Source organism: Antechinus flavipes, chromosome 1 (assembly GCF_016432865.1).
Source record: "Antechinus flavipes isolate AdamAnt ecotype Samford, QLD, Australia chromosome 1, AdamAnt_v2, whole genome shotgun sequence".
Classification (NCBI taxonomy): Eukaryota; Metazoa; Chordata; class Mammalia; order Dasyuromorphia; family Dasyuridae; genus Antechinus; species Antechinus flavipes.
Genome location: NC_067398.1, coordinates 461,593,175 through 461,619,752, shown reverse-complemented (window position 1 = coordinate 461,619,752; position 26,578 = coordinate 461,593,175). Strand labels below are relative to the sequence as shown.

General features: G+C 31.4%; 1 protein-coding gene across 11 annotated transcripts in view; it reads right to left on the bottom strand.

The window, feature by feature from the left end:
- The window catches only part of ASPH (aspartate beta-hydroxylase), a 247,329-nt gene that overhangs the window by 158,384 nt on the left and 62,367 nt on the right, over positions 1–26,578 (bottom strand). For 6 of the 11 annotated variants that reach the window (XM_051970134.1, XM_051970136.1, XM_051970133.1 and 3 more), the window contains one exon: positions 1,951–2,043. In XM_051970134.1, coding sequence (XP_051826094.1) covers positions 1,951–2,043 — 93 coding nt within the window. Of the gene's footprint in view, positions 1–1,950; positions 2,044–8,018; positions 14,961–18,399; positions 18,442–26,578 lie in introns of those variants that run through there. The other 5 variants (XM_051970140.1, XM_051970141.1, XM_051970142.1 and 2 more) reach the window with 1 other exon arrangement.

Sequence of the window (26,578 nt, the reverse complement as noted above, 5' to 3'; positions counted from 1 at the left end):
TCAGAGAATAGACTAAAATTAGGACGTCTCCTGTGACAAGCAAAACAAACAGCAGGCAATATTGCAATAGGGCAGGTGCAAGGCAACAAGGGCTTGTACCAGAACAAAGGCAATGTCAGAGAAAAGAAGGGAGTATAAGTAAAAGATGTTAGCAAAGGTAAAACCAACAGGCCTTAGCAGCATATTGAACTGGTGAGACGAGCATTTGTCTCCATATGGAATGAGACTAGCTAACTGCCTCAATGAATTTAAAGTAACTAGACTCAAATTCCAGACTGGTGAGTTTAATTTGTTTTGCTTGGCTCAAAACAAGGAATTTGCTTGACTCAAAGATGAAATCTGTTTCACCCAAAGGTAGACAGAGACTTTAGGCATGGAAAAAATTAAAGTGATCCCAATGTAGAAGAATTGCCACAGCAGGTTCTTTCACTAAAATCTCAGAATTCTGGGATTTACTTGTTATGCCATTTTTTATATCTAGAAAGACTTCCAAAATTTCACCTAGGAAAATCATTCTTATTTTTTAATACCCAGCTCATCTCATGCCTTCTTCTTAAATCCTGTTGTAATCCCAAACTTGAAATTATTTCCCCCTCTCTCAATTCTCAAATAGCATGATCAAAAAATATCAATTGGAAATACTATTAAAAGAATAAGAATCTCTTCTATAACATATTCTACCAAAAAAAAGTTACATCCTGAGACAGTCCATTTCACTCTAACAACTCAAATTGCTGGGGAGATCTGTTGTGACATCAAACATAAAACTGTAGGCAAATACTGTGTTGTGCCTGAAACAGCCATCAGAGAGATACACCTGAAACAGCCATCAGAGAGATACAATCAAATTTTAAAATAATATCTTCTTAAAACTATTGGCCATTTCTCAGTCTATAGGTCTTTCTTAATAAAACTTTCTTTTTTTGTGGAGACCTCTGATTTTCACCTGTGTAGGAAGCCCTCAGTGAGTAATGAATTAAAAAAAAAAAAAATATGCAGAAGTATTTCCTATGTATGAAGCACTGATAGTACATACAAACTTTAGAAGTGGCCAAAAAGGGATTAGGTAATTAGAATTAGGAATTAGGAAATTGAGAGAGACAAGCTCACGATGAGGTATAGAAAGCCAAGATGGGAGTGTGAGGAAAGAAGCTGAGTACCCCTGACCACTATCTTTGATGAGGTTCTGGGTATCTTATGGAGTGAAAATAGCAGGAGGAAAAGCACGAATACTTCTACCAGCAAACTCCCTGTATTGTGGCTCTTAATGTCATCAACCTCTCTGGAAGACTATTGAAGTCTATGGATCTTTTCTTAGAAAAATGCTTTTAAACATATATGATAAAATATATAAGATTATAAGGAAAAACAATTATATTAAAATGATTTAACAAAATATTTAAAAAAAAAAAAAAAAGAAACAAATTCAAAGAACTTTGTCTAGGAATCCCTGATCCATATCAATACAAATAAATATCTGTTATCCAATTCTTTGGATACTGAAAGATTAAGAGAATTGCTCAGAAGTCACATGACCAGTTATGTCAGAGGTAGGACATAAAACTAGGCCTTCCTCACTGCGAGATGAACTCTCCATCTTTTTATCATTTTGCCTTCTCAGTATATATATATGCATGCACACATATAAAAATAATTTGTATATATTCAAAATAATTTTGAAAATTGCCTTTACATGTAATTAGAAAAATATTAAATACTATTAAAAATAATTTTGGAAACAAAACTAAGGCAGGAAACCATAAGCACTTATGGTGACACATGCCAGTAAAATTTCCATTGACATAAAAGTCAGGATATTCTTTTAGTGCCAGCTTTACCTCTACTACCTCTATGACTTTGAACAAGTTTTCACACTCTGGGCTTTAATTTCCTAACTGTAAAATGCAGCGTAGAGTAGGAGGTGCAAGATCCTGTATATAATAATCTTACCTGATTTTTTTGTAGCCTGATCTTCTGATTGTATGTGGTCCTCTGGTTCTCCAGGTAAGACTGACTTTGCTGATGCAGATTTTTCCTTAAGTCCTGCATTTTTCATTCATAAAGTTAACTTTGGTTTTTTTGTGAAAATGGAAAACTTTATTCAAAACACATTAGACCAGGAAAAAGACCATATTGGTAAACATTTCCAATACACTGTTTAGAGACTATCTGGAAGGGTTTTTAAGAATTTGCATTTCCACCCTGAAAATATCTAATTTTAAATTAAAACTCTAGCAGAAAAAACAATTCTTAAATGTATATCTTTTTCATTAGGTAGAATTATATTTAGGCTATCCAAGAGAAAAATTCTATTCAAAATAAGAATTTTATCTACCTATTATTAACAATGTCCGCTGCTTGCCCCATAAATAAATTTTAAATGATTAATTTCTAAGCACTTTTTAATTTAAAGGATAACAGATATGTTCAATTACCTATCCAAATTTTATATGTTATACTGTAATTTTTTCAGTTTTTATATTGTCATACACTGAAAACGGATGTGCAAAGTAAAATAATAATGCTCTCATACCTTAAGACTATACACAAAATATGCCACTATAATAACACTAAGTACTAATGTGTATCTGATATCTGAAGGAAAAAAATGGCAGATTTATTTCCAACTCCCTTTTTCAATTACAGAAAATCACAGTTGTAATAATTAAATATTAGGAATAATTCAATTCCAATAACAATAAAAGTTAAGACAAATCATAGAAAACCTATAAATATTTCTAAAACAAAAGCATACAATAGATTACTTATTGTTCTTAAACCACTAATTTTAAGTCTGATAAACATATTTATAAAGAAGATTATCAGCATCAATTTTGAAAACAAAATATTTTTAAATTAATACCTCAACAATTTTTCAATTGGTGAAGAAAATTTCACTGGTACAAACATTGAATTATAAGTACTACTTACTTTGCCTTAATATACATATATACCACAAAGTTTTGGTTTTTCTTTGCTGTGTGGGAGGAGAGGGCAAGAGGGAGGAAATGGAAGGGATAATTAAGTCATGTCTTCTTCCTTTCCCTTTCCCCACACACTTGACTTCCTAAAATGGGAAGGCCAGAAGAAATCACAGAAAAACAATACAATTTTGAAAGTTACATGTTGGATTTATTTTATACTGAAAATGTTAAATTCTACATAACTGCTTTAAAATTATGCACATAATTCTGTACTTCAATAATTTATGGGGAAATATTCAATGTATCTGGTGTGTTTTTAGTGCAGAATTTTATTTTCTGAAACAATATGAAGAAAGGAAAAAAGGAAAAAAAACACGTCACAGGTGGCCCAATGTCTGATGTTTGCTGTAGAATTATAAAAAGCTTCAGGATTGCTATTACTATGTAGTTAAGTCTCTTTAGTTGGAATAATCCATTCTACTTTCTAGTTCATTACAATGTTTCCCACTGGAATCCCAGGCATTTCCCAGTTTGGACAAAAGGAAAGATAAGTACATGCTTTACACATGCATGTGTGCACACACACATATACACATACACACACACATTCTCTCTCACATTCTTCCTTTCAGCATTTATTATTGGTACCAATCAATATTTGTGAAGACTTCCTAAGCAACTCTAAAACAAAGATTTTAGACAAAAAAGTTTCTATTAATTCCTGGTTTCTTTTATTTTCTATAATTTTAATTTTGTTCAATTTTTTCTTTATTGTTTTTTCTTATATATCTATACATTCATACTTTCCTTCTTCTATCTCACCACACCACATACCTTGAAATCTAGGAAGTTTGATAAAAGCACAGAGGACTTCCATTCTTCCTACTTCAAGTACTTTACTTTTAGCAAAAACCTAAACCTAAGTAAAAGGAATCACCATCATTTTCTGGTCATAGAGTTTTGCTCCACTTGTAAGAATTTTCCTAAATAACAAATAGATTTCCAAAGGGCCATAGCAGAAGTGACTACAAATTCCATATTCCTTTAGTGTGTAAGTATATCAAACCTTTCTCAATAGATTAATTTCCTTTTGTCTTTCAATAATCCATGCAACTAAGTTCTATACTATTAATACATATGAGATAAAAGTGAGAATACCTTTCCAGTTATGTGAAGAAAGTTTAACAGAATAATCTGCTAAAAAGCTACAGCAGGGGATGCTAATACAAACCAGGAGCTACATAGGGTAAAGAATTTGTCAGTGCTCTCTGAACCATCATGATCAAGGCAGAGTTGGACAAAATTTCCTACAAGTATACTGTGAAACAATTAAGATTCAGAATTCAACCTTAATATCTAATACCATTCAAGTCCTTTTACTAAGTGATTCTAGGATGAAGAAAGATTTTGGAGTTGGAAGATGTTACATATTTCTTAATCAGTAGTTTCTACATTTACTGAAGACAGTGTGTCAGAGTCAGTTGTGAGTATGACCGTGTTTTTCAGTCACATTCAACTTCTTGTGATGCCACTTGAGGTTTTCTAGACAAAGATATTGAGTAATTTGCTACTTCCTTCTCAAGAACATTTTACAGATGAGGAAACCAAGACAAACAAGGTTAAGTAATTTTCCCAGAATCATACTGCTAGAATCTGATGCCAGATTTGAATATAGAATCTTCTCAATTCCAACTCCAAGGCTCTATCCAGTGTGTCACCTACCTAAACCCACTATACCAGCCCACAAATGACAAGTGTTCGATTTTCAGTATTTCACTTGAGAAACCATCCTCTAAAAAAAAAAAGCTTCATTTATTATTTTACTGATTGCCTAGAACCAGGGATCAACAAATTGTACCTAAAGGCCAAATACTGCCTTCAGCCTGTTTTTTAAACCTAAGAGCTAAGAAGGGCTTTTATTTTTTTTAATATAATTATTTGAAAAAGAAAAAGCCATTCTTAGCTTCTGTACATAGTTTGCTAATTTGCAATATAGACTTAAAGGAGTGATAGAGAAAATGTAAAAAATGTAGATTAAACTCACAAATATGTCTTGTATACATGAGGCTAGCTGTTAAATATTTATCAACATATCCCTGACTAAAATGAACCATGAAATTTTTAGATTATTTTAAGATCTTAATAGAGCAATAGTTGCTTTAAAAGAAAACAATAATTCAGCTGCAAGAGTGAATCTTCTATTTCTTCTATCAAAAAGCCTTCAGATTTTTCATTTTTTCTCTTTACTGTTTTCTCTATTACATTTTTTGTAGAAGTTCTTTTCACTACATTGGAATTGCAAAACAAAAAAAATGGGATAAAATTAAGGAAGTACAATTTTTTTTCCTTTAGTTTTTAAAAGTAGTATATAATACAGGCAGAACATAAGGACAAGACATACAAAATTAAACAATAGTTTGACATCCAAAATAGCAGGGAAATCATTGAGATATCTCATCCAAGTATGTTCTCCCTTCCAAGTTATATTAATATGGAACATATATAAATAATTTGTATTAATGAGATCCCAGAAATTTAAAGATATTAGTGCTCCTGAATAAATTACTAAGATTGCTTTGACCTATTTTCTTGGGTTAAAAGTTTTCACCCATCGTTGAAAGCTAATAAAAGTTAAAGCAAAAGTTCCATAAAACATATTTAAAACCTTTAAGATTAATTCACATAGAGGTGAAATGTTTAATGCTTGATTATTATTACTACTAGTTGTAGAAGACTACTTTTATGTAAGGTTAGCAATAATCCTGTAGCTCAGAGAGTTACAAAGATTCAAAGATTCAAAGAGTTACAAACATTCTCTAAAAATGTTTATCCTTGAATTTTCCAGACAAGATGGCCAGTTGAAGGTAAGGATGATAGCTCCCATATGCCCACTGTAGCAAAAACCTAAAAATAATGATCAAGAAATCCATTGAAAAACTATAAGTAGTTTGATCCATCCCAGAAACTACACAAAAAGTCAGTACTGCTGAGGATAAACAATAGGAAATGGGCCTGTTAGAAAAGGATCAATGATACCTACAGCATGTAAAGTTGCATTTAGAGGCAGCTCCAGGATGGTTGAAAAACCACAAAGTGGGTCTCAGAAGAAATTAGGTGTGGCTGGAAGCAGTTGTAGCAAAGCAGCACTCAGCACCTAAATCTTGGTGAACCCAATCTGAGTCCAAGTAGGGCTCAAACTCAAAAGCATAGCAGAGGCTGGAATCTAATCCTGGAACAAAACTCAATTCAGGAAGGAAGAGAGGGATAAAGGAAGAGAGAAATGGAAGAAGAGAAAAAGGGAAAAGAAGAAAGAAAGTGCTTCTATATGTCAAGTACATAAGAGTTAAAAAGGAGACGGAGGAGGGGAATCAAGGTAGACATGATTCTGAGAGTGCAACTAGAAGGGAATAGGGCCATTCCACAAAATGAGAGACTTTAAGATGAATTCAACAATTGGAGAAGGAGTCAGGCCTTACAGAAAGACAGTACATATTGAAAAGATTGCAGAGTAATTATTCACCCAGATATTCCAAGCTAAGTAGGCCTAAGACAATGAGAAAAGTTCCAGGATGAGACAGCATGGTTTAAAAAGCCCAGAGCCAGGAAAGTATAATTACATATAGACTAAAGGCACACCCATACTAACACCCACACCAAAGATCTTAATAGCTCATAATTATTATAGATCCAGAGATAATCAAAACTTCAATTGAGAGAGGATCATTCTGTAAAAATTACAAGCAGAAATTCAAAAGTAAAAGTTGATCTCTTAAAGATCATATGACTATGCAAAAGAAATGAAGAAATAAATAAAAAATGAAGTTAAAAGTTCTGAAGGAAAGAATTATAAAGAGAATAAATAGCTTAGGAAAGATATTGCTAAGCTTTACCTAGAATCTTTTTGAAAATTGCAATAGACCAAATAGAAATAAATCACTTCATGAGTCAAGAAATATTACTACAGAATCAAAGGATTGGAAAAATTAAAACAAAACTTTAAAAGATAAACTTATTGAAATAAGTTATGCAATGAAGTTATAACAATAGAATAACGGGAGGGGAGGGGGAATGTCCTTTCAGAACTTGTCTTTAAAAGTATTGAGGGATTAAAAAACAAAACAAAACAAAACAAAACAAAAAAACCACCAGAAGCCCTTGTAATATATAGATTCTTTTCTGAGGATTTTAATAAAGGAAAGAAAAAGGATAACAAAGGGAATACATCACCACAGAAAGAAATAAAAAAAAAAAAGGAGTATAACAATGCTTTTTCGTAATTGGGGTATGTGAGAAGAGTATACAAATATAAAGAAATAGGAGTATTAGATGACTCTCATTCTTTCTTGAAACAGGCAAAGGATGGTGGAACATAAACATTTTCACATATACACAGAAAGCTTGGTGTAAGAATATATCATATTCTAGAGTAAAACAGGTAGAAATAAAGAGAAAAAGTCATTAAGTAGGAAAATAATACCTGAGAATGAAGAACCTCTAGTATGATAAACTTCCTGATTCCGAAAGGGATATTTTAAAAGTGGAAAAAAAAAAAACAGTAAGGTACTAGAAATTAAGAGGATTTTCACCAACTGAGGAATAAATCAATTGATAGTATATGTAATGAAATGTTATTGCATTGTAAGAAATGACAAAAGAAGCAATTTCAGAGACAGAAATAGGAATTGATGAATAATAAGTTGAGCAGAATGAGAACATGAACAAGACAAAAAGCCCAAATTTTCAAGTTTTGTTTCTCATCTTGTCATTTTAATATTTTACCCAAAGCTATGATCAACCGCAGCTCCTGAGAACCCATGATAGAACATATTACCCCATGTCTTAAGAGACAAGTAAAGAACTCAATACATGGAAAGACATATAAATTTTTGGATATGGTCATTGTGTGGATATGACTAGACATTTTACATAATTTTCTTTTTTCTATTTTCAGTTGAATAAGTTGGAGGTTGTAGGATTTTGAAATAATGATAGGGTAAAAAGAAAAGAAAAACAAGAGCCAGTGAAACAATTTTAAAACATATTTTTTTAAAAATAAGAGAAGAAAATTTAGAAGAAAGCACAGACAAGCATGAGTTTTTAAAAATAAAATGTTGAATTTATTATATGCTTTTTTTAAAAACAGGCAACATATAATAGCACTTCACAATTTCATTTACAAATTCTCTTTTTCAATTATACTGTGTATACAGAAATGCTTGTTTGGATTTTCTTTTTCATGTGTATATAAGTTCATAATAATAATAATATATATATTTAAAACAATATCAACAGGCTATAACTTAACTTTTTAGATAAATTTTCATAGAAAGCTTTGTTGTTTAGTCAAGTACTTCTGTCAAACTCTGGGACCTCATTTGGAGCTTTCTTGGTAAAGATACTAGTGTGGTTTGCCATTTCCTTTTTCAGCTCATTTTTCAAATAAGGAAATTAAGGTAACTAGTTGATCACAGAGCCAATAAATATATGTCTTCTAGATGTGAACTCAAGTCCTCCCTGACTCTATGGCCAGCACTTAATTTACTGCAACATCTAATGCTTATTCAGAAAAAGTAATGAAACTCTAAAAGAAAGCATTCTGATCCAAGAATCAGAAGACATAGGTTCAAATGCAGGATTATCAACTATGTGTCTCTGGATAAATCATTTATATTCCCTGGGATTTTAAATTCCTCATCTAAAAATTGAGAAGGTTAAATTAGCTCATTTTTATGAGTTCTCTTCTAGCTCTAAGTCTATGATCCAGTAAGTATGAAATCCCTTAAAATAAAATGCCTTCAAATACATTTTATAAAATAATTTAAAATAAAATGCCTTTGACCATTTAAAAAAATAATTTATTTGCATATCTAGTATATGTATTTAATGTTTTTATTTCCTTTAGTAATCTCAGATTCTTTACATTTTTATTGTAAATGGAAGGAACTAGTAAAACAGACTAGAGATATGTGATAAATTAACCAATTCAAATTTCAAATTTCAAATTCAGCAAAATTATTTTATCCCAACACTTCTTTGCCTTTGCATGTTTGAGTAAGAGTGCTTTTTTAAAAGTTAAGAATTATATATTTTATAGGAACTAAAATCATATAGTACACTGTGCTTTTTTTTCCCCCCTGAGGCAATTGGGGTTACATGATTTGCCCAAGGTCATACAGCTAGGAAGTGTTAAGTGTCTGAGGCCAGATTTACACTCAGGTCCTCCTGACTTCAGGGTTGCTGCTCTATCCACTGCACCACCTAGCTGCCCCACACTATGTGCTTTTTTAAGCATCATATGAAGCAGTACTTTAAATAATGATGACTTAAGTCCAGGGAGTTAAAAGCTATGGGAATAACAGATCAGTGCATTAAAATGTAGCTAAAATTCATTTAAAAGGAGTAAAACATTTCCATTTCTGTTAAGACTATATAGAAAAACTGACTTGATTTTTTTTTTTTTTAATCATTCAACTAAAGAATTTGTTTAAGTAAGAAGTACTGGTTTCATCTCCAAGGAACAAGATGCCCCACCTTCCAGGACAATCTAGCTTAACATTCCTAAACTCACACCATCTTATCTCAAGACTTTCTTGACTCCATTTCTTTCAGCCTCCTCTCTCCTCAGATTAGAGGTCTGGAGGATAGAACAAACTCCTCCCAATGCCTTTCTTTATAAAGGGCAGAAAGTAGGTTAAACTCACTCCACTTTACATTAGCTGCTCAGCCTATTTTCACAGAACAAGATTCCCTTGCACTCTTCCCACAAGGTACAAGCAAAATGAGGGTAGACTTTTCTATTAAGTTTATCCCCAGGACATAGCATTGTGTTTGACACACAGTAGGCATTTAATTATTTACTAGAATGGAAAGTATCCTAATAAGCTATCTTCTGAAGTTGAAAAAGCAGACAGACATTTATAAACATTACTACAGAGGAAAAAAATAAGATTTCACTATCCTTATAGCAATTGCTCCAATAGTAGAAGGAACTGTGATTTTTTTTTTTTTGGAGGGGTGGGACCATTTCTTCCACCCACTGAGCTAAAAAACTCTCTGCAGACCTATTGATAAGTCTCCCTAAATTCAATTAGGTTGGTTCCTACACAGCAGACATGCAACCATTCACCAAAATTATAAATGAAGTCTTTTCAGTCTGTTAGAATCTGCATTAGTATTGGCATCAGGAACATAGGCAATACAAAGAACTACTGAGTACAGGGTATTTAAATTGAAACTAAAAACACATTTATCTAAGGGGCTAAAAGTAATTATGACATATGCTAACTTATAAAATTATTTTTCAATTTCCTTGTCACTAAGTAGGGATTCTAATTGGGAGAATGCTATAAATAAAGTGAATATTTCATCAAAATATTCACAAAATTCCTTTAATAATGTTCAATGATAACTGTGCATTGAAGGATCTATGTGGCACAGAAAGAGAGAGAGCAACTGGTTTGGAGTCTAGAAGACCTCAGTTCAAATTTAACATCAGTCAATTACTACCTGAGTCACCTGGACAAGTCACTTAAACTTGTTTGCCTCAGATTACTCATATTGCAGATGAGCAAAGCTATTCTTGTTTCTCATCTCAGAGCCCTAAGACTTAGGGTGCCAAAATTCTCCTCTAAAATACAGAATGACTTTTCTTGAATATTCTTTATATATACATATGTGTGTGTATATGTGTGTGTGTGTATGCCAACAACAAATACGCCCACTTGCTCTATAGCTAAAAGGAAAAAAAAAATAGAGAAAGCTTTGGGACACAAAATGGGTATCCTTTAAAACACATTCTGTTACTTTCTTCAAGTAACCATGAGTGCTAAAATGACTGCAAAGTTCAAGTTCTGATGGATTCTTTCAAGTGAGAAAGGATTCAGATATAGTCTTGAAGAGATCAAGCTTCTACTTCCTGAAGACCTGCCTAATGTAGAGCCTCATTGCTATTAGTTTGCTATTAGATTCATCACAAGGTGGTGAGTATTTTGGCCATTGGTAACTCATGAAAGATAAAAATGCTATTTATATAAATTCTTAGAAAACCCTCAAAAATGGTATGTGACTGATTCAAGGTGAGGAGAGGAGAAGAAACTGAATATGTATAAGGTGAATGTGTGAAGGAGAGAAACTGGTTCTAAGCAACAGTGGAATACAATGTGCCAATCCCTGGACTCAAAAAGGAAAAAAAAAATGAGGGATGATGGAAAACTGAATTGAAAATAGTCTATCAAAGAATACCACTGTACTGTATAAGAAATGAGTAGTAGGATAGTTTCAGAAATACTTGGGAAGATTTAAATGCGTTGATGCAAAGTGAAGTTGAGTAGAACTAGGAGAACATTGCATATACAATAATAATGATCAATTATAAAAGTCTTAACTATCTGATCAATACAATGATCCTACAAAATCCCAAAAGACCCGTGATAAAAAATGTAATCCACCTCCAGAGTTCATGAGCTCTGAGTACAGACTAAAGCATGTTTTTCACTTTCTTTTTCTTGTTTTTTACTTTCAATTTAGTTAATGTAAAAATATATTTTATAATTTAACTTACAATTAATTTTAATTATAATTAATATCATATTGCTTGCCCTCTCAATGAATGGGGATGGGGGAAATGGGAGGAGGGAGAACTTGGAACTCAATTTTTTTAAAAAAAATGAATGTTAAACTATTTTTAAAATGTAACTGAGAAAATATTAAGAGGACACTTTTGTATCTAAGAGGGGGGAAGGAAATAGCCATTAATCACAGTTTATGCCAGCTCTTGTATAACATTATTTTTCATGGGCAAGATGTGTTCCTGGCATCTCAAGCAAAATTCTAATGAACTTCTCCAGATAAAGTGTTACAAATGGCAATCGGATGCTACAGAAAAACAGTTCAGGCACATTATGAGTTAAACAAGTTTCTTCTCTAAGGTCATTTTTATACCTAAGCACACTTTATACAAATCTTATTTTAAAAAGTACATTTCATGTTTCAAAAAAATTGAAAGAACTGAAAAATTCTATAACTAAAATAAAAACTGAGGATTTATTTTTATATTGACATTTCCATTTTGAGTTATACTCATGATTACATAGAACTCATTGAATAGTTTATATCAGGAACTATAACTCAAATTTATTGTTGAAATTGAGAAGAATAGTCATTACCTGGTATTAGAAAGGAATAAAAAGTGGAAAAACTGAACTAAGAATAATTATCAGATTTAATATGATTTTTAAACTGATCTATTAATCAAGTAACATAAAAATTTTGAAACTCCACCAGTATAGAAATGTCAAACAATATGAAGCAATCAGACCAGTTTTAAATTACTTTCAGTTCACTATGCCTAATAATAAAAAGCAATGTTTTAAAGACATCTATGTTAGTGAGAAATATATTCATAAATAAAAATATTTTAAGATAGAGATTTAAAAGTGTACCTCAAGTATAACCTCAACAAATTAACTAAAATAAAAGTTTAACTAATCATGTTGGTAGTAGATGAGCTACAATGCTAAAATAAAATAGAGCAGCATAAAAATTGTTACCCTTTTTGTAAAGATCAAATCTGAATTTTACTAAGCCAAATGAATTAAAATATGAAGCACTGTATTTAATAATCAGTCTCAGAATGCATTTGTATTTGTTTTAATATACAGATATCATTACTCATCAGATATTTAAGAGAAAAATTATTAAACTGAAAACAAGCTCATTAATATCAGTGGTACTCTGATAAATTCATGAATAATTAAACAAAGGTTCTCTTTTTCAATTCATTTAAAATTTACAATTTTCTCTATTAGAATGTCTTCTTAAAAAGCTATTACCTATCACCAAAATAATATCTAAAAATTATTACAATATTACAATTTAATAGAAACACAAAATTCCCTGACTTCTGGTAAGATTAGGTTAAAAATTATAATACTGATAAATTATCACTTATACATTTCCTTTAAATTTTCATAAATCTATATATTTTGTCAACACAGTAAACAAGAAACCATCTGAAATGAGAATAAATAATCCTTTAAAAAATCTATTAGTTTCATTGATAAATTAGTTATTAAGCACCCATTTTTAGAAAAACTTTGCTTAGGAATTAATGAAAGTTACATACTGTTCTAGATGTATGAAAAATATTTTAACATAAACTGAATTTCTAGATGTTTGAATTGTAGCAGTGAAATATACTTGTACATCAAATATAAACACATAGTAAGTTTAGAAATTACTACTTAAGTATGATAAAAATTGAACATTTTTAAGCTTTTCAGAACAAAGATTAGAATTATAGAAAAAATTAAACTCTGACTGGCAACACTATACGTTTCCCTGCTAAAACAAAATTAGAAGATTGTCCTTTCAACATCAAAAAAACAGATTTTTACAATATCTTAATTAGACTTGAAGTTCTAGATACAAAAAAGTTAAAGCTCTAGGTACATCAATGCTATTTTGAGCATATGTTTCTTTTTAAAAAATCTTTAGATAAATGAATTGTTTTCTGTTGAACTAAAAAAAAAAAGCCTCATCTACAAGTTAAAATGAAGTCATTTTATAAGGTTCAATAATTATGGGACAGTATAATATCTCAAAATAAGATGCCATTCTGTACACAAAATGAAAAATCATCCTGGATTATCACTTTAAGTTTTAGTAAATAGAGTTTTTATAAAAACTTCTAGGAGGGCCTTATAAGCCGACCTGTTTGCTACTGTTAGTCAGTTTGTAACTAACTAAACTACTTTGGAATTCAACAAAACCTATGAGCTTTTATTAAGTATCTACTACATACTAAGCACTGCATTAGGTATGTGGATCCAAAGAGACAAAAATTAAACTTTTCCTGCCCTCAAAGAGCTTACATTCTAGTGACTACAAGAAGTTCATGAAAGGCCAAACTTTATAAATATATATTTATAATATATATTTATTATTCCAGCATAGATACTTAAGTACTTACCTTCCAATTCAATTCAAGCACTTTCTACATGCTAGGTACTGTATTTTCAAACATAATACATGATTCCCAAAGGAGGTTATGGTATATTAAAATGATATGACACACAAACTAATAAATATGCTACATATCAGAGTATCACAGTAAAAGACATTCTATCTACATGCTAGGTACTGTATTTTCAAACATAATACATGATTCCCAAAGGAGGTTATAGTATATTAAAATGATATGACACACAAACTAATAAATATGCTATATATCAGAGTATCACAGTAAAAGACATTCTATGTACATAATTAAGAAAATGGTATTTTACACTTAAAATGTGATTAAAGGATAACCATATAAATTTCCATTTTGAGCGCAATTTAAATATTATGCTGCTAAACTAACCTTGAAAAAATCGTCAATACATAGAAATCAAATTAAATTAATGAAATAAAGTTACTAAAGCAGTCATGTTTTCAATATTGCAAACAAATTTTTTAAATAAATTTATTGTGGAATCAGAAGTTTTTCATTTGCAAATAAATATTCCTGTAAAAACAAAACATTTTAAAATAGTTATTACAAAATTTATCCATAATCTCTGTTTAGTAAGGTCAGGGAAATGAATTTCCAAAACTGGAAATTTACAATATCATTTGATAATTCAATAAATATTAAATAATGGTACAGCACTTGACATTCCATGTTGATGGAAGTAATTTAGTTCTTTTTTTTCCGATCTTGCCCCTTTGCTAAGCTTGCAAGCTTAGATGGATTTTTATCTACTTTTTTCTCTTCTTTATGTCTGGATGCCATTTTAGTAGAAACATCTTTTCCACTTCCTGATCTTTTCATAATCTCTTTGTCTTTGCTACTTTTTTCTATTCCTATTTTTTCCTTTTCTCTATCTTTTTTACCCTTGGAAGCCTCCTTTCTGGATTTATCTGAATCAGCAGCCAATTTATCCTTCCAGTCATCTTTTTCTTTCTTCCCCTTCTTTTTATCTTCAATCTTATTTTCTTTCTTTGACTCTGGTTTCTCCTTTGTCTTTTTAAGCTCTTCTTTAATTACTTCTTTCACTTTAAAATTTTCAATCAAAGAAAAAATGTATTCATATCATTTAATTTGTAGGTAAAGAGCACTAACAAAACACTTGCCATTTTCCCCACATGAAGCATTCAACATAAAGTTGATTTTATTTGATCATCTAGATACATGTCCTTTTCTCTTTTAAAACAGTTAAAGTTGCATACAGTTTCTACAAAAGAAATGCTTTAAATTGCTTTAATTAAAAAATTTTATTTTTGATTTTCAAGACAAAAATATTATATAAATTCTTTAAAAACAATTAGCATGCACAATTAATAAATTAGTCCATCCACATGTACATTCTTAAATGATTATTAATGATCACTTGACGTTTCACACTGGTAGTTGGTGTTTTGGGTTTTGTTGTTACTCAGGCATATCTAACTTTTTGTGACTCCACTTGGGGTTTTCTTGGCAAAAACTCTAAAGTGATCTGCCATTTCTTTCTCCAGCTTATGTTACAGATGAGGAAACAGAGGCAAAAAGGTTAAGTGACATGCCCCGAGTCATGTAACCTCTAAGTGTCTGAGGTTATATCTGAATTTAAGAAGATGAGTTTTCCTGACTCTAGGTCTAGTACTCTATCCATGGCACCATCTAGTTGCTCCAGGTTCTGATATAATTAAAGAAATGCTGTCAATGAAATAAAATTTATCTTATCTTTAAAATATCTATTTTACAAAACCAAGGGATAACTTTTTAATACCTGGTCCCCTCTCATAATTACTACTTCCTTGTGTTATAGCTGGAAAAGTAACAGAATTGCACTCAGATGAGATGAGTCCAAATTCCAGCTCTGTCACTAGCTGGGTAAAATTAGATAAATTACTTTGCTTCTGACTCTATTTTTATAATTATGCATGGGGATACCACCTGCATTATGCATCTCACATGGTTATTGTAAAAATCAAATTAAATAATGTATGCAATGAACTTTGTAACCAGAAAGCACTCTGTAAATAACAACTTTTATTAATTTGACTTTTCATCCCCCTGCATTAAGAATGTTGTTTTAGTATTTTAGTACGTCAAATGTTTACTGAACGGAATTATTTTTATTTGATAGATTTCTTCTTCTATGAAACTCCAAAGCATTTTATCACATGATGTAGAATCCCATCACGTAACACCCTAAAGTACTACATAAATGTTAAGTATTATAGCCAGCCATAATCTTTTCATGACAATAAAAAGAACTGAAAAATAAAATTGCATATATCTTTTATTTTGATTATCTCAGGTAAGCAAATGGAAAAATTTAATACTGAAAAAAAATTTTTTGACAATTTTATCTTAATAGTCTCTGATATTTGTGATAGCAAAATTAGAAAGAAAAAAGATTTTGGCAACAGTCACCTTAAGTATATGTCAAGCTCAACACTTTTATTATCCATATTGGAAAGAGAAGGTATGTATAAAGGAAATAAAGAGATAATCTCTTATGACTATTGCTTATCTTGCTAAACCTTTAGTGGATCTTGAAATAGGCGGTAAGCAGAGTTTCACAGAAGGAGATGAAGATGTACATGTCTTCAGAATAAAATCAAGATTTTATAGTAGGAAGTAGCATCGCATGCTACCAGCAACATGCAAAATAACTCTAAAACTTTGTCATCTCTAAATTGTAGGAGGTATTGTTATTTTCTCAACATCACAAAAATCTCACAAATTGCAGAATGTCTTTCTTTTATAAAAGATTGTTATCATGGAATCCAACATGAAAAGTATTCTTTCAAGCTAGCTACCCTTATAAAATTCAGACTTGGAGAATGGAATGTTTTGGTTGATTGAATTCCCTCAGTAATAATACTTGGGGTTGAAAGTCTTATTCAAATATTAGTATACTTTCCTGCCCTAGTAAATATAGTGACTATAATTTGATCTTTCTTTAATGAATCTATGTCTTACAATTTAAGGTTATCAACTTATTTTGAATATCTATGTGTACCAATGTCAGGCCATACTCAAGAAGATTCTTTTTAATTAAATCTAAAACTAGCTTTCTTTTCTTTTCCTTTTAAAAAAATCATTTGCATGGCAATGAAGCAGTACTATAAAGTGAATAAAGTATTGAAGCTAGAACCTAGGAGATTTAGATTCAACTTTTATCACAGACATCTAAGGGCTATGTTACCCTAGACTAGTCAATTAACTACTGGAAGCCTTAGTTAGCTTCAGTTTCTTCATCTATAAAACAAGAAGAGTAACAGCAGCTGCTAGACAGGTTTGTTGTGAATATCAAATGAGATAATGTATTTAAGGGGCTTTGTAACCGTCAAAGTATTAGTGTGTGTGTGTGTGTGTGTGTGTGTGTGTGTGTGTGTGTGTGTGTGTAAATATTATTATCACATTATGTTATGTATTATATTATTATACATTAACATAGATTATATATAAAATTATTATATATAATTACTATAACTTGGATAAAAGAGCACAATAGTGCTAGTTAATTTTATTTAATATTATTTTTAGTATGTTGCTTGTTTTTTATACTGGACAATGAGAAATAGGATATTTTTCTAATTTTCTACATGAAAAAAATGAATATATTTGAACACCAACCCTCCAAATTCAACTACCCCTTCTGCAAAATCACAAAGTAGCATTCAAACAATATTTAAAATTTTCAGGCTCTTCAAACTATGCCAAGTACTATATTACACATACAAATATTATTTTAATATTAAGATACTATATTATGCATACAAATATTATTTTAATATTAAGATATGTTATCAAGAAGAACATAAAACACACACAAAAGCATAAAAGATTATAAAGCTTTAGGTATGTGTAAGAAATGTAATGTATTGAATTATGTTTTTCTTATACAAGAAGAAAAAATTGGACTATTTTGGTTATTAATTTTCAAATAATTGGTATGTATATTATGTATTTTTCATAATTAAGATGATACTAAGGTCACACAGTGCTACATATTATGAACATTATAAAGAAAACCATGTAAAAAAAAAAAAAGAAAAGAAAAGAAATTTATGATTGACAAAATGCCAAAGTCGTTCTTATAATGTAAAGTAGAAGAAAACAAAGGAATAATGTGATCCTTTAGGAAATTAAATCAAATCACTGAAGAATATATCTTCTGCACAAAGAAGATTTAAATAAAAAAATGTATATATATATATATATATATATGTATATATATGGTTAAATAACCATTATAAAATTTTGATAATATGAAATTTAACTTGAAAATAACAATTCATTAGTTTGTGTTACTAAACCAATTATGAAGTTTTCACAAAGCCAGTTATAATTTAAGTATTTCCCATATCTTTTAAATCAATTTTTAAAAGCCATCTAACATTAGTAGCTACATTTACAAAATCCATCTTGCAAAACTCATGCATTTAAAGCATAAAATCCATCATCATATACACAAAGCTAAATCAAAAAACAAAATACCTTTGGCTTTAGCTTTTCTCTTGGCTACCCCACCTGGTTCCTCTGTTGGTATTCACAAGATGGAGAAAAATTATGGGAATACATTTTATGGAAATTAATGATCACCAAAAATTTACATGGTTGTTAAAATTAATCTTGCATTTAACCCTCTAACATAAAATTCACCATTCTGTGTCTTCAAAATTTTATTTAAGTACTTACCATTTCTAAAATATTTGAATTTTTATTTTGCTATCATTAATAATGAAAAAACCATGACATTATTTATAAGAATGAGAGAAAGCTAGATCACTTAACTAAGTAGAGATCTGGTTGATTTAAAACCTGGAAGGAATGTTGTAAACCTCCAATTAAACCACTAACCTGGTAACCACTGATAATAATTAAGTTTTGAAAAGTAGTATGCATGCCAAGAAAGGATCTAAACTGCTTTCCACTAAGAGACTTCTAAGAATAATAACTCTCCATTTATTGATTTCCAGAAAACATTAGGACAATACTTTGACAAAATTTTTGAAGGGTTACTGCTTTAACTATGTCACCAAAACCAACAAAACATATGACTTCATTACTGCTGGTAAACTCCAGGTACGGAAACTTTCTCCACTGCTGCCACTGGCAATCTGTCCTTAATATGCAATCAAGTGAGATGCCTAGAAAACTGATTAAGTAATTTAGCTGGAGTCACACAGACAGTATGAATCTGAGGCAAAATTTAAACCCAGGTACTCCTTGCTCTCCCAGGCCCAGACTATACTTCAACATACCATGATGACGCTCTTCTTTCCTTCTATTATTATTATATTTATTAATGGCAAATAACATCCTGGTTTTCTTATGTTCTAGTAACTGTGCAAAATCTTCAGATTTTCTCTCTCCTTTCATGTTAATAAACTGATGTAGATTCAAGAAAAGAGGCCAGGGACTGAACCTGTGATTTCATTAGCTCTGGTAAGGAAATTTGCTCTAGCAGTGCAGGTCGCCAAGGACTGAGAAGTGACTTGCCCTGGATCTCTCAGTCAGTATGTGTCAGAGGTATCAGCAGAGACTCTCCCATATATTATGACCATATCTGCCAGTGAACTTAAAAGCATTTTCTATTACATCAAACTTCTTAATACAGTACAATATGAAACCAGTGATTTAGATCAATAATTAGGCATTTGTGGTCACTTATAAAAGGGTAAGACTATTTTACTTTTGTACTATTTTAGGAGATCATTATACACTTCGACAACGATATTGTATGAGGACATATTTTGATGGAAGTGGATGTCTTTGACAAAGAGACCTGAGTTTCAATGGATAAATGACGGACAAAAGCAGCTACACCCAAAGAAGGAACACTGGGAAATGAATGTGAACCATTTGCATTTTTGATTTTCTTCCCGAGTTATTTTTACCTTCTGAATCCAATTCTCCCTGTGCAGTGGGAGAACTGTTCGGTTCTGCAAATATGTATTGTATCTAGGATATACTGCAACATATTTAACATATATAGGACTGCTTGCCATCTTGGGGGGGGGGGGTGCAGGGAGGGAGGGGGAAAAAAAACGAAACATAAGCGAGTGCAAGGGATAATGTTGTAAAAAAAAATTATCCTGGCATGGATTCTGTCAATACAAAGTTATTATTAAATAAAATAAAATTTAAATTAAAAAAAAAAAAAGAAACTGGAAAATGATTGGATGCCCATCAATTGGAGAGTGGTTGGGTAAATTGTAGTATATGAATGTATTGGAATATTATTGTTCTGTAAGAAATGACCAGTAGGATGAATACAGAGAGACTTGGAGAGATTTATATGAAGTGATGCTGAGTGAAATGAGCAGAACCAGGAGATCATTAATACACTTCAACAACAATACTATATGAGGATCAATTCCGATGGAAATAGATATCTTACACAAAGAGAAGATCTAATTCAATTCCAAATGATCAATGATGGACAGAATCAGTTACACACAGAGAAGGAACACTGGGAAATGAATGTAAACTGTTTGCATTTTTGTTTTTCTTCTCAGGTTATTTATACTTTCTGAATCCAATTCTTCCTGTGCAATAAGAGAACTGTTTGGTTCTGCACACATATATTATATCTAGGATATACTATAACATATTTAACATATATAAGATTGCTTGCCATCTAGGGGAAGGGGTAGAGGGAGGGAAGGGAAAATTCGGAATAGAAGTGAGTGCAAGGGATAATGTTGTAAAAAAATTACTCATGTATATGTTCTGTCAATAAAAAGTTACAATTATTTTAAAAAATTAAAAAAAAAAAACTTGTGTACTATTTTGCTTTAATACTTTTGTCCCAACTAGGGAGGATAACAAAAACAATTAACTGTGATAACGCTTTCTTCTCTTTAAAATATGGCAGCAATATTTGTTCTCTTCTTACTACAATTTTAAAAGATTATTTTAATTTCTTGCTAAAGCAAACAACTTTGCCAATAAATTTCATCCAACTTCTTCTTTCAGGATCTCCTTTTTCTTCTACTTTATAAAACTTCATTAAACGGTGATTAATTTTCACTAGATGATAAAATGATCTCCAATCATAATTGGTTCTTTTTCATTTGTATACATATTAAAGTCTCTTGAACTCTAAAAATGCATCCCCCTGACTACTCTACTTCATTTAATTACCAATGAATTCTATATTTCTACCTCCCTTTGTAATCAAACTCCAGTCAAGGCGGATTACCTGCTTATCTCTCCTTAACCTTATGTAATCTAGCTGTCACATCTAATCTTCTATTGAAACTATTCTTTTAAAAAACAACTGTGGATGCAATAATTTTTCAATTTGCTTTTTTTCTCTTAGCCTCTTTCATTTCTCAAATGTAAACTTATCGAATTCTGCCAATTGTGTCTTTAAAATTTCCTTCACATTCATTGTCTGATACTCTAATTCTCACCAACCTGAACAATGGTTTACAAACAAAAACTCCCAAACTCTTCCCTCTCTATTCTCCCCCTAGAAAACCAAGTATCACAAATATTGAATTGGCATTAAGATATTAAAATATATCTACAATAATAGAAACTTCTTACTCCTCTTTTCTAAACACCTTCCTTCAAAATTTCACTATTCTCATTCTCCAAAAAGTTAACCCCAACTCAATATATTTTGTCACAAGTATTTATTTGCATTTCTTTCTCTTAAATCACCATAAGTATTTTTTTAGGTCTGAGGCAATGTTTACTTTGGCAAAACATGCTTGCCTCAAGCACAATGATAGCATATAAAAAGTTTCTGCAAATTTTACAGCAGAACAAAAATTATTTGGCGCTAGGAGGAAAAAAGTAATCTTTACTTAACTATTAATAATGTCATAACGTTTTACAATATCAACATCTATTATGTTCTCTCTTCTCACTTTATACATGTTATTCCAGAAGTTCCCTCCCTCCCCCTTAAAGAATTAACTTTAAAATAGCTCTCAGTCTCCATGTGTACACTAAGGATATTAACAAACATTAAACTAAAATGTTCCTTTCAATTAAGGCTTAATGTATTCCTTAGGGCCTCTACTTTTCACCAAAATGTATCTCTGTAAACTATGCTTAAAAAAATAGAATTAGCAAAAAGTACATTGTTTCCCCCAAAATGTTTCAGAATTAGAAAAATCTATAGGAGTTGGAATTCTTGCCATATTACATTATACCAAGAGAGGGAAACCTTGAGTCACATTTCTTACAGAGTACTATACCAGTAATTCTCGAATTTTAACACTGGAAGAGACCTTTAAAAGAATCTAAACTGCTTATTTTACAAATGAGAAAAGTGAAGCCAAGAGTACTCTTTTTAGGAAAAAAAAAAAAAAAGGGCTACCTCACTGAAAAAGTCCAAATGAAACACAAACACACATGAACAGGGAAGCAAAATGAAACAGCTCAAGAAGGAGACAGTAGCAACCCACATTTGATTACTGTTGCTTTATAGCATGAGTACTTTTATTGGTGGTGATGGTGCTATCTTTAGCCCCCGAAACACCACCACCACCACCAACAATAAAAACTAGAAATCTTTCCATTACCAATCTAATATCAATTAAAGCAAGAATTAGAATTCAAAATCTAGTCTTTTATTTACTGAAACCTAAAAGGATCTCTTCCAGATAAGAAGTGCTTTTATTTCTCAGAATGAAGAAAAGAAAAAAAAATTAAGCCTAGTGCTCCTAGGAACACCCTCAACACATTTTCCAGCTCTTTGGTACCACAAAGAGAGCTGATATAAATATTTTAGAACATATAAGTTCTATCCCTTTTTCCCTGATCATCTTAGGAATCAGCTACTCTATTCTTAAATCTTGAACTTTTCTGAAATTGTTACCTATTGGCCACAGTAATGAAAATACTTTCTGTCCCTAATATGTCACAGTTTCTTCTCTCCAAACTCTGTAATTTTCAGAAATGCTTCCTAGGTACCCCTTCTGGCAGTATCCTTTGTGCCTGAGAATCACCAGAAGAAAGAAGTATTCATCCATTTCTATAAGTCTTCTAAGGCTTCATCACATCTGACACACACTGCAGGAATACTGTTCTGTTATCAGATCAACCAACAATACTATAGTGCCCCTCACAACAGAGACCCAAGGACAACCTACTGACATCTTTTTTCTTTGTGCCACTTTTTCATTTGATGATCTTCAGATTGTGACATTAAATTGAGAAGACTGAATTGATCCTATTTCATTTTCTTGTTGATCCTAATTACAATTAATTTCTTTTGTTCTGTAATTGCTTAACTCATGATTCTCTGTGTGTCTGAAAGGTTCAGAATTTAGCTGGCCCATACTGGGTTTTTAAAAAATTCACTACCCTCACTTATCAGCCATCTGTTATTGGCTCAAGGAATTTAGTTGACCTTGGGGGATGGATGCGAATTTGCAGGAGTCTGGCCTAACATCTTTATATCATCAAGCTATCTATCCTTCAAAGATGTTCGATTTGCTGTCCAGAAGGCATATATAGTTCATTATAAACCTTGTAAGCTGCACTCAAACAATGAGAATTTCTTAGTCTCAAGAGAAGAGGTCACAGTCAGCTATCCTCACCAAACTTCCAAACAACTATGTTGTTCCCTACACCACAACTCTCTAACCAATAATGTTGTCCTCAATCCCATGATGTCATGTACCCTGTTCTAATCTTTATATTTTATACTCCTTGAAAACCAATAAAATGGGAACTTTTCATCTGCCTGGGGTCTGCAACACATCATTGATCCATTTATTGACAGGCAACATGCTCCTGTTAAAAATGTTATCTTGTTTAGAGAAACATGCCTCAGTTTATCTTTTCTGTTAAATTGTACTCACAACAATATCTAAAACTTAAGTCCAAGTGTTTGATAGACCTTCTTCACTTTCTCATTTGTAACATTCTTTTACTCACAAACTTCCTGATATTGATCAGGATTCCTCTCTTCCTTTTTTTTGTTTCTTCTTAAGTGTTACATCAATATTTTAAACTTCACTATACATCCCACCAATGAAACTCTTCTTTGTAAGAAAGAAATATAATTAAATAAAATATACTAATAATATTTGATATTATATGCCTTATTCTATAGTTGTAATCTACCAACTCTCTACCAAAAGGGGGCAGGTATGTTTTATCATCAAACTCCTCAAGTCAGAATTGATCACTGCATTGATCCAAGTTCTAATCTTTTAGTGCCGTTTTCCTTTAATCATTGTGGTTGCTATGTATGCTCTCAGTTTTGTCTACTTCACCATGCATGAGTTCATTCAAGATTTCACCAATTTCTTTAAATCCACATTTATTATTTTTTATATAACAATAACATTTCATTACATTTACATGTCACAGTTTGTTATGCAATCCCCAATTGATTGGCAATCATTTTTTTTGTTTGTTTGTTTATTTTGTGTTGCTGTTGTTTTAGGTTAGTTTGGTTTCCCGCTATCTTTTACCTCCTTGGGATGTAAGTCCAACAATAAGATCTCAGAATCAAAGAACATGATTAGTTTAATCACTTTTCTAAAATAGTTTTAAACTCTTCTTCAAAATAGTTGGACTACTGTACTGCTCTGCTAACAATATATCTATATGCCCATCTTCCTTTAAGTTGGCTAACAATTTGCAATTTTTAAAATTATCTTTGCCAATTTGACAGACAGGAGTTCTCAAGTTCAACATCTGAAACTACCTATTTAGCTATGAATAAGTCACTTAATCTCTGTGTACCTCAAGTGATTCTCTAAGATTAATTTATAGACAGCTTATAAATGACTAGAAAAAGTTTCCATACTTCCAAAACCCACAAATTCTTGATGTACCAATGTATTTTAAAAAAATCTTCCTATCAGTATCTAGTTATAGCCCTGATGATTTTCATATTACTCACATAATCTGTTCTTCTTACTAACTGCTAAAATACTGAAAGTAAACCAAAAATCTTGGGAAAATCTAGATGTACATTAAAAATATTTTATATGTTTTGGGTTTGGTTGTTTGTTTTATAAGCAAAACAGGGAAGATTTCGTGAAGTATATACAGTATAAAACCTCCTCTAAAACTCAGTTTATGTTAGTCCCAATCTACCTAGAAAAGCTTTAAATCCAAGGACCACTGTGGCTAAATCCAATACACACAATACGTGTATTTCCAAAACTGTGCCTTCTCTCATATTCTTTCAACAGCAAAGCTATAAATGAGGATCAGAGTACTACTTACTTCCTATTGCCAGTTCAGATTTTCTGCCTCTGCTGCCACTATGTAGCAACCTCTCCCTTGAGTCTTGCCCTATCTAAATACATCAACCAATCCAAATCTCAAAGAATTCAGTCACTTCTCTCAGTTTTTCTTTCCACCCAAATTCCTACCCTTATAATACTGAAAAATTCAACATAAATGTTCATTTTCCCTCTAACAGATTAATCTTTCAGTTATTCCATCTTCTCAAATGCTATATTTCACCACAGCCACATACAACTAAAAGATCTGAACTTCCATTATCCATTCATTACGTCCTGTCATTCCTGTTTCCCCCTGACTCACTCATTTTTCTTAAACTTATTCTTTCTCCTCATCCTCTCACCAAGATTTCCATTCTTTATACTATTCTTCAATTCTTTCAATCACTGGCTACATTTCCTCCATCTTTAATTTTATCCTCATACTTATTCAGAACAATACTGTATTACTGAACTATAATTCATTAATATTACTGTACTGAATGTTAATACTGTGTTCTACACTCTAATCCTTATCCTGGATCCTATGACCATGCATGCCTTGCCAAACTCCCAAACCTGACTCTTCTCCTTTTTACCTAAAGTATCCAGAAATACAGTGCTCCAAATGAGGTCTGACAAGAATATAGTATATGGTATTATCACCTTTCTATTCACAGAGGCTTTTTCCTTCTTAATAAAATCCAAGATTACAACACCTTCTTTGGTTTCATTACTGCAGTGCTGAATTATATTGAGAGTGCAGTTTATAAAACCCCCAGATCTTTTTCAAAATTATTACTATCTAATCATGCTTCATCTGCCTTCTACCCATGAAGCTGATTTTCTAGACCAACTACAATTATATTTATTCTCATTGAATTTAATCCTATTTATTCAGCCCACTGCTTGAGTTGATCCTTTAGGATCTTTTTCCCCTTTTTAAAAAAATCTATTTAGGATAGAGACCTAGGTATTGTTGGATCAAAAAGGGAAAAAGATCCACAGCACAAAAATATCATAACAGCTCTTTTTGTGGTGGTAAAGAATTGGAAATTGAGGGGATGTCTATCAATTGGAGAATGACTAAATAAGTTGTGGAATGTAAATGGAAAATTATTGTTCTAAAAGAAATGATGAGCAGGCTGATTCAGAAAAGCCTGTAAAGATATACATGAACTGATGCTGAGTGAAGTAAGCAGATCCACAATGCTGTACACAAAAACAGCAATACTGTGTGATGATCAATTATGACAGACTTAACTCTTTTCTGCAACATCAGTGGTCCAAGACAATTCTCATAGATGGAAGATACCATCCCCATCCAGAGGAAGAACTATGGAGACTAAATGTAGATCAAAGCATACTAGTTTACCTTTTTAGTTTCGTTTTGTTTTTTCTTTCTCATGGTTTTTCACTTCTGATTTTTCTTTCACAAAATGACTAATATGGAAATATGTTCAATGTGA